This window comes from Myxocyprinus asiaticus, chromosome 35 (assembly GCF_019703515.2).
Source record: "Myxocyprinus asiaticus isolate MX2 ecotype Aquarium Trade chromosome 35, UBuf_Myxa_2, whole genome shotgun sequence".
Classification (NCBI taxonomy): domain Eukaryota; kingdom Metazoa; phylum Chordata; class Actinopteri; order Cypriniformes; family Catostomidae; genus Myxocyprinus; species Myxocyprinus asiaticus.
Window position 1 is genome coordinate 23,287,156 of NC_059378.1, and position 13,495 is coordinate 23,300,650.

Consider the following 13,495-nt stretch of genomic DNA (forward strand, 5'->3'; position numbering starts at 1 on the left):
GGCTCCAGCAGCAGAAGACCCCTCCATGTACCACTACTATCAGCTTAGAACAGGAAACAGAGGCTGCAGTGGGCACAGGCTCACCAAAACTGGACAGTAGATGATTGGATAAACATTGCCTGGTCTGACAAATCTGGATTTCTGTTGAGGTACACAAATGGTACTGCACTGCATCCTCAGTTTTCTGTTCTTGGCTGACAGAAGTGGAACCCAATGTGGTCTTCTGCTGTTGTAACCCATCCGCCTCAAGTTTTCGACATATTGTGCATTCTGAGATGCTATTCTGCTCACTACAATTGTACAGAGTGGTTATCCAAGTTACTGTAGACTTTGTCAGTTCAAACCAGACTGGCCATTCTCCGTTGACCTCTCTCATCAACAACCCAGATAGCACACATTCATCTCCGAGATGTTTGTTTTAGATCTTTTCATCTGGAAAGCATCTCATTTTAATAAACATAGACTAAACATCTTACAAAGATCAGATTTATAAACATTCTAAACCAAAAACATCTCAAAGACATCTGCTGAATGTCCGATTGACAACTGAGAAGAAACGTCTTATAGACATATTGCAGATGAGCGAACAACCTAAAAGAGACGTCTTCCAGATGTAAACGCATATATCAAATAGATATCTGGGTGATGTACGTGTGCTATCAGGGAAGGCGTTTCTGTCTGCAGAAATGCCGCTCACCAGTTGTTTTTTGTTTTTTGCACAATTCTGAGTAAACTCTAGAGACTGTTGTGTGTGAAAATCCCTGGAGATCAGCAGTTACAGAAATACTCAAACCAGCCCGTCTGGCACCAACAATCATGCCACGGTCTAAATCATTGAGATCACATTTTTTCCCCATTCTGATGGTTTATGTGAACATTAACTGAAGCTCCTGATCCGTATCTGCATGATTTTATACATTACACTGCTGCCACACGATTGGCTGTTTAGATAATCGCATGAATAAGTAGATGTACAGGTGTTCCTAATAAAGTGGCAGGTGAGTGTGTATGTGTAGCTCAAAATGTGTTTGACAGACAGTTACATCTTAAGAAATTTCAGTGTGGAAGTAATCATTCCTGTTCTAGATATGAAAAATAAAACATCTATATATATCAGAATATACACTGCCTGCCCCCCCCAAAAAAAAGTATATTTATGGGCCTATGAGTGGATCATTATTGCAGTGATTAATATGTTTCAGCTGGCAACAATTCTTTTAACCCTAACTGATGCAGTGTGTAGCTTCTCATTTCTTAAACAACCATGTCGGAAGACATATCCCGTGGTCGTGGAAAAGATGTTACTGTATTTCATAGGGGGCAAATTATTGGCCTGCATCAAGGAAAGAAAACAACTAAGGAGATTGCTGAAATCACTGGAATTGGGTTAAGAACTGTCCAACGCATTATTAAAACCTGGAAGGACAGTGGTGAACCGTCAGCTTCGCGGAAGAAATGTGGTTGGAAAAAAATCTTGAATGATCGTGATCGGAGATCACTAAAACGCTTGGTGAAGTCACATCGTAAAAAATCAACAGAAGAACTCACGTCTATGTTTAATAGTGAAAGTAAAAGCATTTCCACACGCACAATGCGACGAGAACTTAAAGGATTGGGACGAAACAGCTGTGTGATCACAAGAAAGCCACGTGTTAATGAGGCAAGTATTCTTCTATTGTTTTCTAATTGTCTTGAAAATGTTTTGAACATTTTGACAATATCTGGGCATTTTGTAGATCCATTTGTGGTAGATATTCATGCCGGGTCTCTACAGACACGATTATGTAGTAATGTTTGGCAAAACACGCATGCATTTAAGAGTTAATACACGTCATTGACCCAGTAGTGTTGAGTTTTGTGCATCCACTGCTTCCCCCCTCCCCTCCATGAATAATGGTCACACAGCGTCCTCTACTGGTGAGAAAATGCTGGTTCTGGGCAGCGAAATCGCAGTAATCCTCAATTGAAATCGCATTTATGTCCCTAAATATGTAATCTCACAATTGAAACATACTTTGCTGAAATAATTGATTAAATAAATGAACAAATACATTTCATTCATATAATTCAGTCTAACAAAGACTGAGGGCAGGGTGTGTAGCGCAGCCCATCCCAAACATGACACCCTTACAAAGGGGAGGAACCTATTAAATCATATCATCATTCATCTCTTAAATTAACGCATAAGAACCTGAACAAGGAATAAAACACTAGTTTTTTCGTCCGGAAAATGTCTTACATTCCCGGTCAGCCTGTCACAGCTGTTGTGGTGAGTTTGTGTCTGTCACAAAGTTTATTAGCATGCGAAGCTCTACTAGCAACTTTGTGTTCAGCGTATCACTTTTTACACGGACATTGGATCATATTTATCTCGTTTGATTTAGAGATTGTCAGTGTATTTTAAGTTAAATACGATTGTCAACACTAATTCATAAGATGACAGGACTGTTTAATTAAGTTTGAGTTGAAGCTAACAATTGATGTAATGGAAAGATTTAGCACGCTAGGCTAACGTTAGCCTGGGGGCGAACAAGTGTGAAATATATCATGAATTTTTTATATATATATATATATATATATATATATATATATATATATATATATATATATATATATATATATATATATAATATAAATTCAGTTCGTTTTTACAATTGTATGTAATTGATATGGAGCAAACATACGTTTTATAAACACTAGAGGAGCAGATGTAGGGACTATCAAAGTTTATCAGCTCTGAGATTATTCGTTTGTCAAATAATGTTATTTTGGGAGCTAAATAATGCCATTTGATGAATTGAATTGAGGTACGAGTCCATAGTTTAAATACAGTGTACTATGGACTCGTACCTCAATTCAGTATATCATGCTTATAACACACCTACCTATAAGTGTTTGATATAAGCAGGTGTGGTTCATGTTGGTTCTGCAGGTAGTGCTGCCATATATGGTCATAAATAGCCGTGCCATTGGCTAGTAAGCTGCCTACCTAGACAACATTTTTGGGCATGATTCCCAAAATGCTCTTTAGGTAGGGAGATTATGAAGTTTTGAGATCGTGTGCCTACTTCATGACTGACATAAGAGGTTTTTGCTCTGTATTTCCCTGTATTTTAGCAACGAATTGAAATTCAGAAACTACGGGATGGTGCTAACTTAATATTAGGATTCAGCATTGGAGGGGGAATTGACCAAGATTCAAGCCAGAATCCATTCTCCGAAGACAAGTCAGACAAGGTGAAGCACAAAAGATTTTACCTCTTCCTGCAAAAGCATGAAAGATCTTGTTTCGTAAACTTAATTTAAATTAAGAGCCAGACATTTTGCTGTAGATTATGCCCTTGTTGTTGTGATAACCTGCTGCCAAGGTCAGTGTGGTTCAGAGAGATGACCCTTCTAACTTTATTTCTCAGGGAATCTACGTCACTCGTGTGTCTAAAGGTGGACCTGCAGAGGTGGCTGGTCTCAGAATGGGAGACAAAATCATGCAGGTGAGAGAGATACATGCATTGGTGCATGCCATAAAACGTGATTTCTCACAGTGATGTTGTCAGACAAAGCAACTTGATTTATATTTTAAAAAATGACCGTCCACTAGAGAGTGGTATTGCATTATTGGTTTTATTCATTCAGTGTTCTTGCTTACAAGGATGCTCTGAATTCTATACGAACAGCATCTGTGTTTGTCCGCTCATCTTTCAGTTTGTAAAAACAAACAAAAATGTGTTACAGAATTACAATGGAAGTCTGTGAGGCAAGATATTGATCCAGAATGAATGTTAAAATACACCAGTTTTGAAAGTGTAGTCACAAGAATTTATACATGTTAACATGAGAAAAGTGTGATCAAATCGCTTGCCAACCTAGAGTCCTATCCAGTCTGTCAACTCTTGTCCTACAGCTGCTGTTAAACCTGGTAACTTTAGCATGTTACATTACAAGGATACCGGAAAGGGATGCAACTCAAGTACCGTTTACATGGACCAAACTCCACCCACAGGAATTAAATTGGCAACACAGACTTATTCATCTGCCAAGAACAGTTGTCCCACAGCTAAAAGGAATCAATACAAGTAGGATGATAAAATAATACGGAAGCATAAAAATACAAGGCGAGCTGCACATTTCTGCTTTTGAACCCTCTAGAATGCATTGTCCCGCAGTTTTCCATTAAAAGTGCATTATTTGAAGAGTTTTATTTGTTTTTACAAATTGGATTGAGTAAAAATTCATTTCTGTGGCATGTGAATTTTTTTTTTTTTTTTTTTTCTTATATATATGAGCATAACCCTTTATGCTTGGATGGGCCAGCCGAGAGAAAAAAGATTATCTAAATATTAATAACCACAGTCTTGACCAACACAATGGTTATCATTTTAAAGCTTAGAAGCTGTACTTCACAATGCATGTAGGCATTCTGTTTTGGTAATTAATAATAATTTTGCAATGCACATTTTTTGACATGCATGTTATATGTAAACAGGTGTTACTTATATGCTTATTTTAGCTTATAACGTCACAAAAAATAAACGGAACATAAAATCACATACCTTTTATTTAGAGGAGACGATTATCTTTAAAACGGGCCCACACACAATGTAATCAGATGCATAGATCATTAGATAATCCTGGCTAAAAACGCATTAGCTTTCCTGGATCAGATGGGTTCATTGGAAATGTTGTACATTGTCCAGCACCATGGAACACTAAACCAATCGTATTAGGATTTTGATGGCTGCAACCAGACGTGGAAGCCATCCAAATATGGGCAGAGAGGATCGTTCACTCTAATTACATATGGCCACCAGGAGATGGTGTCAACTACATGACTGACTCAATGGCTCAAAATTGAACTGAATAAGATCTTGTTACTCATGCCTGCATGCTTTGGAGAGAGAGTCATTGATGTATTTGCATGTATAAGTAGTTCTTTTGTGTTATTTGTTTGGAGAGGCTTTTGGACACAAGGATAAATTTTTTTGTAATGCTATAACTTCTGATTGCTTTGTTGTATCAACAAAATTTTACTCCGTTACAGGTGACATGATTGGGAACAAAAATGTTTTTCTGAGCTACCAAATTTACACCCTGAGATATATAATGTCAAATCAGAAAATTAAGAAGTTATTTTTGGCACAAGTCCCCCCCCCCAGCAGTTTCTTAGGCTGAGAGTTTCAGAATTGATCATAATCTATATCACTGAATGTGATACCAATAACTTGACCCTCCTTATAAACCCTCCTTGACCCTCGAGTTATAATGTCGAGTTACTAATTTTGGGTATGCCACTTAAACAGGAATTCTTTAAAAACACCCTCAGAGCTTAAAGGGTTAGCTTGTTTCGAACCCAGAACGTTACTTTAGTACTTCAGAGACCAGATTCGGTTTCATTAAACAACGACACCTGATCAGAAAAATAATTCTCATTTACTCACCATTATGCCATTTTAAACTTGCATGACACAAAGATATTTTTGATGGAATCATAAGAGTTTGAGATTGCATAAGGTTGAGTAAATGATGAGAGAATTAAAATTTTTGGGTGAATTATTCCTTTAACATATCACGACTCTGTCAAAGATTACATTGTTTCATTACTCACTGACACAAGATGTCTTGCGTACATATTATGTAGATAACTTCATAATACCTGTCGGGTGATCTCAATGTTGATAACAGGTGAATGGCTGGGACATGACCATGGTGACACATGATCAGGCACGAAAAAGACTCACCAAGAAGAATGAAGACGTGGTCAGACTTCTCGTCACTAGAAAATCTCTGGAGGAAGCAGTTAGACAGTCCACGATGCAACACTAATGCGATCTAAAACACACTAACTGGAGCTCATTGAATGTCATTATTGGTTAATCACATGTTCAAAGCATGTTTTTAAAAAGATTAAAAACAAACAGCCTCTGGCAACCAAGGGGTAATGACTTGACTCTCATTGTGGATCAACAAGGACTTTTTCATAGATCATCTCTGCTAAAGATTATTGTAATGTATTGAATGAGAAACAAGAAATTACTGCTCTTTAATAAGACAATGTAAAGTGTTGCATTCCATAATTTGCATTGCTAATTTTCATCTATGGCAGGGGTCGGGAACCTTTTTTTTTTTTTACTAAGGAGACCATTTTTAAATTTTTGGTTGATGCATTTTTTCGAAAGAGCCATACCACAAATGAATAATTAACTATTTTCAAAAACAAAGTTTTTCAATAAATTGTTTATATTGCCCATAGACTACTCAAAAACAAACAAATATGCAAAAAATAATAGGTAACATGTTGCAATATGGAATTGAGTACACGTGTTTGTGCGGGTCTCCATAAAATGACTTCATTTTACAATTGTTCATGAAAAATGTAACTTCCCTTTTGGGCTGGGCAATATGTAAAAAATATTTAATGATTGCATAAAATATCACTATCCGATTATGTGGTCAACCCCCAAGGTCGGTGAATATTTTTGCTTTGTTGATTTTGCTTTAAAAATGTAATTTATTGAAACACAAACTTAAGACATTTCTAAATTCAAATTGCACTTTAACGAAACAAGCAATTAAAATAACGATGTGATTTTAATAAATCTTATATAACCGCCTCCCCGAATCCAAACATTTACCATCAGTATGCGGCAGCAGGTGCAAATTAAGAACTAAAGTCAATTATAAATGTAAAGAGTTATAATAATTTTTTTATAAAATAGAATTAAAGTTTAGGTTCAAGGTGAGCGCGTCTTGTATTAATTTGATTTAATCACTTTCGTCTCGGATACCTGTATATATTACTGAACCTGCAGAGTTGCGTTCATAATGTGTACGAGCGAACTGCTCCGTGGAAATAAAGCGAAACTCACAGCACCTCACGAGATGATCGGTGATCATTTGCAGCATTCTCATATATTACATTATTCTTCCAAACAGTTTTCAGTTGAATGAAACCCAAGAAAAAGGAGTGATAACTCTTTAAATGTGCTTGTTCCACGAGACAGGGTCCCGTTGCACGCCTCTGAACAAACAGCGAATCCGACACGAGCACTGACTGTTTTTCTTTTGTCTGTTCTTAAAAATATGATAACACGCTTGAAGAAACACACTTTTTTTTTTTTTTTTTTGACTAACAGCATTTCTTGTCATGTGTAATTCCGAGACGTGGGTAGATGAGCAAGATTACTCGCGCATGAAATACATTTGGATGAGGAGCTCGCGAACTGGATTGAGCCTCGTCGCATTTTGCGGGTGATGGGTGTTATTTCACACCCTGGGTGCACATAAAAATAACGAACATTCATAAAATCGCTCGTAGAAAATGGTATTAACAGCTAAGATCAATAGTTATTGGGAAACGAGGCCCAGAACTCTATGAATATGCGTGTCTAGGAGAAATGCTTTTTTGCACTCGTGAACAGCGGAGCTCACTGCGCACATATATAAAATCAGATGCCCATTGGCGGCTTTTCTTTCATCTGTTCTTCAAAATAGAATCACGTTTCATCAAACGCGCATCTTTTTGTCTAATTTCTTGTAATATATCACTCAGATGTCTTACAGGTCGCCTTCAACAGTGGCTAGTACATCAGCAAAATACTCCGCATGAAAAATCTGCATTTGGCGGGTGTTAATTTCAAACCTTGTTCACCAGGATTAGGCTGTACGACCTGTATGGAGAGAAAAAAAAAAAGAAATCAAAACAGTGTCATTTGACTTCAAGCTTTGCAATCGCACCCACACTTTCTGATGTAAAATTATCTGTAGAAAGTTTTAAACGATCATGTGTTGGTGAATGGCGAGACACCGCACGTGCCACTTGATTAACTAAGAGCCACTTGTGGCTGGCGAGCCATAGGTTCCCGACCACTGATCTATGGTGTTTAAGCATTGCTTTATATTTCTGCGGTTGAATTTAGTGACACAATATGCCAAATAAGAATACATTTGATCTGTACTTTATATAACCTACTCCTGAATGTATTGTGGACTCTAAATTCCATTTCATTTCTATATGTAAAGGGCTACAGTGAGATCTGTGTTCACCTTATGTTTAATTCTGTGTTGGTTTATTAACACCTAAACATACATGTATGCCTTTTGTAAGCATGTTAATGATGAGCAATATTAAACAATGCAGGAAACCTTATGACTGTAAGAATACACAGCTGTACTTCTGTGACCACTAATTTTGTTATTGTTTTGTGGGATTTTTTTTATTTTTTATATAACTACTTTTTATAATTTCTTTTGTGTGGTGTGTGTGTGTGTGTTATATATATATATATATATTTAAAAAGCCTAATGATGCTAGCAAAACATTGCATGATCATTATTCATCAGCATTTGAAAGATAAATTGTCTCATCTGGATTGGGCCCCTATAATAACACTGCGATTTTGTATTCAGAAATACTTTTTTTTTTTTTTTGATACAAAATGACATGTTTGTATGACTATATATTTTCAGTTAAATGAATAAAGAATTTTCTAGCAGTTGTAGTAATTTTAATAGTAGATGGCAATAGCAGAGTTAAAGCGGCTTATGGTCTCAAATCTGATGTCTAATTAATCTTAAATAGTGATGTGACATTTCAAAGCAATAAATCTATTTCCTGACCTTTTGCCGTTTGGTCAGGCAGTTTTGTACTTCAAGATGCTTTCATCTCTAAAGCTAGCAGTCAAAGGTGAGCATATAAGCAGGTAGCTTTTGTGAAAAGTGCTCTAAATGTGTTGCTACTGTTTCTCTTAGTAGAGCAGCACTAGCTGTGCAGTAACAATTCTCAACTGTAGAAAATTTTCCTGGGATTTTTGGGTCATAGCTTACTGACCTCTACTGAGCATCACTCTGTATACTTACTTTGGTCCTCACAATGCTCTACGCATCCAAAGCTTCAGACACTATGTAAGGGAAGTATACTCCATGTCACTTGCAAGAGCATTTCTAACAGAGTGAGAACATATCAGATGGGATTCAGCATCCAAATAACTGAACAGGATTATTTATGACATTTTAATATGCATGTTTACAGCAAACTAATAGCATTTTTTTTAGTACAATGGTTCCCAACACTACACATTTTTGATATCTCCTAAATCAAACATACCAGACTCAACTCATCAGCTCGTTAGTGGAGACTCCAAGGCCTGTATTGGGTGTGTCAGAAAAGGGAGATATACAAATTATGCAATGTTGGGGGGTGGGACCTCCAGGAACACAGTCGGGAACCACTGCACTAGTACATTTCTGTGATTAGGACATTTCTGGAAATGTAATAATGCTGTGTAACATATAAAAGTGTTGTGAAAATGGCTTCTAAAATACCCTTTGATCTTCATTTAAATGTGCACTCAGTATTTTGTTCCTCATTAAAAAAATGGTTCACTCCTAAAGAAATGTACAGTACTTGTGAAACATGTATAAAATCATGACCAGTCACATGAGATGAAGACTCCAGTCTTATCAGTAATTTGTTAAAAGCTGTTTTATTCTAAATGGAGAGGGTCCCCTCATGTACCTTGGTCCACCACATGTTGTGATCACATGATTAGCCGAATTTTACTTGCAGTGAAATCAGAAACAGTAGGTTAACTTTTGCTAAAATCGGTCTGAGCTTACCGAAATTCGAAACCCTGCCCCCAGTGGCCAAAGCGGTAAGTGTTGTTGGGTGTGGTTATAATGTCCATGGAGGGAGAATTATGTCGAGTTGTTTTCAGGCTGCAATACAGTGAAGAGGAATGTATATTCTATAAACTGAACCCCCCACTCCAACTCCCAAACCTAACCCTAACCATCAGAGGAGTAAAAATGTAATGTTAGCGGGGAAAAATGCATTGCTAGTCACTGATTATGCGAACACGATTACTTCCTGGTTTCAATGCAGAATTTAAACCCCCATGCTGCTGATGCAACATGCTTCTTGTCAAGCAACAAGGTAAGGTAAACAGGCTGGAGCTGGTGCAGTAATGTCTGATAGGAGATGGTGCTTGTCAGTGTGTTGGCATAATGTGGCCGATCCTAGGGTATTGGAAGTCTCCGACAACATGCCAACATCCCGTATGATCATGACTGGACACTTTAACTGATAAATTAAATTAATCAGGGCTAACTGTGAATAATTAATTTTTTACAATGGCATCGGTAGCTGAAAACTATTACATTTGACTGATGCTGGATCTACGCCCCGGTGTCGGTGTAAGTTCAAAACGACATGCATTTAAAAAAAAACTGAGTGCACCTTTAAGTCACAATAACAAAATAAATAGTTTTACTGAACCACCAACATATTCAATACAAACATGGTTTGAACAAAGATTGTTGCAATGTAAATCTGTAAGGGAAAATAGCTGTTAAAAAGAATGTAAAAGGAAACAGGTGTTCCAATCAGGGCTGCATTTCCCAAAAGCATTGTAAGCCTAAGTAGATCGTAGAAACCATTTGCGCCATTGGTCTCTACGATCAACTTAAGCGTGCGATGGTTTTGGGAAACGCTGCCCAGTTCAGTTTTGAGTTTTTGTACTGCCATATGAAAACTTGAACTACAACAGAAGTCTACTCCAGTTCAAAATGGGCTGGAGCAATAACATATCAGAGGACATCAGAAGAAGAGTTTTTGAAATGGGAAGGGCTAGAAAAAGATTTGTAATGAATTGGGCCTTCATTAGTCCACAGTCTGTTTTTCTTCATAATTTTTTGGAGTTATGCCCACACCCTTTTTAGTATTCAACCTTTTACTTCTGAATAGTGTAACAAAAAGTGGCAAAATTGCAAAAAAAAAAATTATTTTTTTTTCTTAATTAAAAACATTGTGCAGTGGTCATTGAAGACCTTAGAAATGTAAAAAAAAAATTTTTTTTTTTTTTTGCACTTCTATAAATCATATTTTTATGATTATCTAAAGTTTATCACAGGATATACACTGGCGGCCAAAAGTTTGGAATAGTAAAAGCTGTACATTGTTTCGGAAGGAAATTGGTACTTTAATTCACCAAAGTGGCATTCAACTTATCACTTGCCATTATATCAAACACAGTTCAAAGATATTTGGTTCATTAAATGAAGCTTAACATTGTCTTTGTGTTGGTTTTTGAGTTGCCACAGTATGCAATAGACTGGCATGTCTTAAGGTCAATATTAGGTCAAAAATGGTTTCCTACAAATGTGTACAGTACTGTCTTTGAAGACTAAGGACAACTGGCTCTGACAAGGACAGAAAGAGATGTAGAAGGCCAGATGTACAGCTAAACAAGAGGATAAGTATATCAGTCTCTAGTTTGAGAAATAGACACCTCACATGTACTCAGCTGACCGCTTCATTGAATTCTACCCGCTCAACACCACTTTCATGTACAACAGTAAAGAGAAGACTCAGGGGTGCAGGCCTTATGGGAAGAATTGCAAAGAAAAAGCCACTTTTGAAACAGAAAAACAAAAAGAAAAGGTTAGAGTGGGCAAAGGACAACAGATAATTGGAAAAGAGTGTTATGGATCTTAACCCCATTGAGCTTTTGTGGGATCAGCTAGACTGTAAGGTGCGTGAGAAGTGCCCGACAAGACATCCACATCTATGGCAAGTGCTACAGGAAGTGTGGGGTGAAATGTCACCTGAGTATCTGGACAAACTGACAGCTAGAATCCAAGGATCTGCAAAGCTGTCATTGCTGCACATGAAGGATTTTTTGATGAGAACTCCTTGAAGTTTAAGAAGTTCTGAACATTTTTTTCAAATTGTAATAGTAATTTTTCACATTATTAATGTCCTGACTATACATTGTGATCAGTTGAATGCCACTTTGGTGAATAAAAGTTACAATTTAAGAGCAAAATCTGTACATTATTCCAAACTTTTGGCCACCAGTGTATATTTATTTGTTTATGACAAGACAAATGAGTACTGTATTCATATAAATGACTCCTGTATCACATTGATTTTCTGTGCAAAAATGGTGAATTATCAATATTCCATATGTGTGAGCACATCCATATTATACATGCTATTTTTTACTCAATGTGGCACTGATGTGTCAGTGATTATCTTGATTTTCATTTTACATTGCTATTTGATGAAAAACAAAGTAAACTATAGCAAGTGTAACACATGAAGAGCATGATATGATGATTGTCATTTGGGTCTACTACTGAAATTATTAAAGTTGTGTGTCTTTTTAGACTCAAAAAGTGCCTAAGAAAATATATACTGTATGTATAGCTTATGTGTAGATTATGTGCTATGTGTAGCTCAATATGTTTTTGACAGCCAATAGCATCTCATGAAATTTCAATGTGGAAGTAATGAACCCTGTTCTATGTTTGTTGCATCATCTCTTTGATATATGAAAAATAAAGCATCAAAATGTATTCTATTCTATTATTTTCTAATTGTTTTGAAAATTTGACTCTATATCTAGGCATTTTGTAGATTCATTTGGGATAGATATACATGCCAGGTCACTAAAGACCCAAGTATGTAATAATGTTTGGTGAAACACCCATGCATTTAAGGGTTCAAATGCAGCGGAAGGCAAAATGTCTATGCAAGCAATCTGAAGGAGTATAACCTTTTTATATTGTAACTTTGTTACTTTCTTTGAGTTTAACATTGTACAATTTATAATAATTTATCTCTGTGTGTGCTTATCATTGTAAAATACGAGATGAGAAATTGCCGCAAGTCTGAGCTTTGATCCTCATTTCCTAGGTTGTTTTGCATCAGCATCAAACAGAAGATAAAATATCCATCACATATCCAAAATGTACATTAATAGATGAATTGACCAAAAAGATCCTAAAAGGCCCAAGATCGTCTTGGTAACGTACGTAACCTCGGTTCCCTGAGACTCAGTCCACTTGACATTGCGTAGTTACGCATATGGGGAATGCCTTCATATATGACCTATTTGAAACCTCTACAATAACGGCAATATTGGCTATGGTGTTTGAGCCCTGCCTGTTTTGGCGCGAAACTGACCGCTATAAAAACAGGTGCACAGACACCATTTACTCCGAATTTCTGACTGAGAACAAGGAGCGCATCACTCGTGCCTCAAGAACTCTGAGTCCTGTAGTGCGGCTAGCGTTCGAAATGTCTCGTTCCCTTCATCTCAGGGAACCGAGGTTACGAACATAACCAAGATGTTTCCTTATGACTCAGTACACTTGACATTGCGTAGTTACGCATATGGGGAACAGAATCCCATCACGCCGCACTACACGACATAACCTCCCAGAGAGCAAACATGGCGCCGCAGTCTTGTGGGACGGCAACCGACATGAGCATGCTGCAGTGAGTGATCCTCGTGATGGTCAGGAGGAGAGCACTCATAACAAATATACAAACTATAGTCATATAGTATGAATTAACTCCTTATGAACCCAGCCGGGAAGGGAGTTTATTTATAATGAAAGTGCTTGTGACCTATGGTAAATTATAACAGCCTGAATGCAGGCGGTTGTGTAAATGATGGGAGCCCGTACTTAAAGGGAAGGGCATAAGTATATATAT

At 37.0% G+C, this 13,495-nt stretch overlaps 1 protein-coding gene across 2 annotated transcripts; it reads left to right on the forward strand.

The window, feature by feature from the left end:
• Positions 1 to 2,103: 2,103 nt before the first annotated feature.
• On the forward strand, positions 2,104 to 6,242 carry LOC127426460 (tax1-binding protein 3-like). 2 transcript variants are annotated; one of them, XM_051673293.1, is made up of 4 exons: positions 2,104 to 2,269; positions 3,118 to 3,237; positions 3,414 to 3,491; positions 5,680 to 6,242. In XM_051673293.1, the coding sequence occupies exons 1-4, from the start codon at positions 2,231 to 2,233 to the stop codon at positions 5,818 to 5,820; spliced, it is 378 nt and encodes a 125-aa protein (XP_051529253.1). In that variant the 5' UTR covers positions 2,104 to 2,230; the 3' UTR covers positions 5,821 to 6,242. The 2 variants fall into 2 exon arrangements, with proteins under 2 accessions (XP_051529253.1, XP_051529252.1); XM_051673292.1 differs by lacking the exon at positions 5,680 to 6,242 and adding an exon at positions 3,902 to 5,668.
• Positions 6,243 to 13,495: the final 7,253 nt, after the last annotated feature.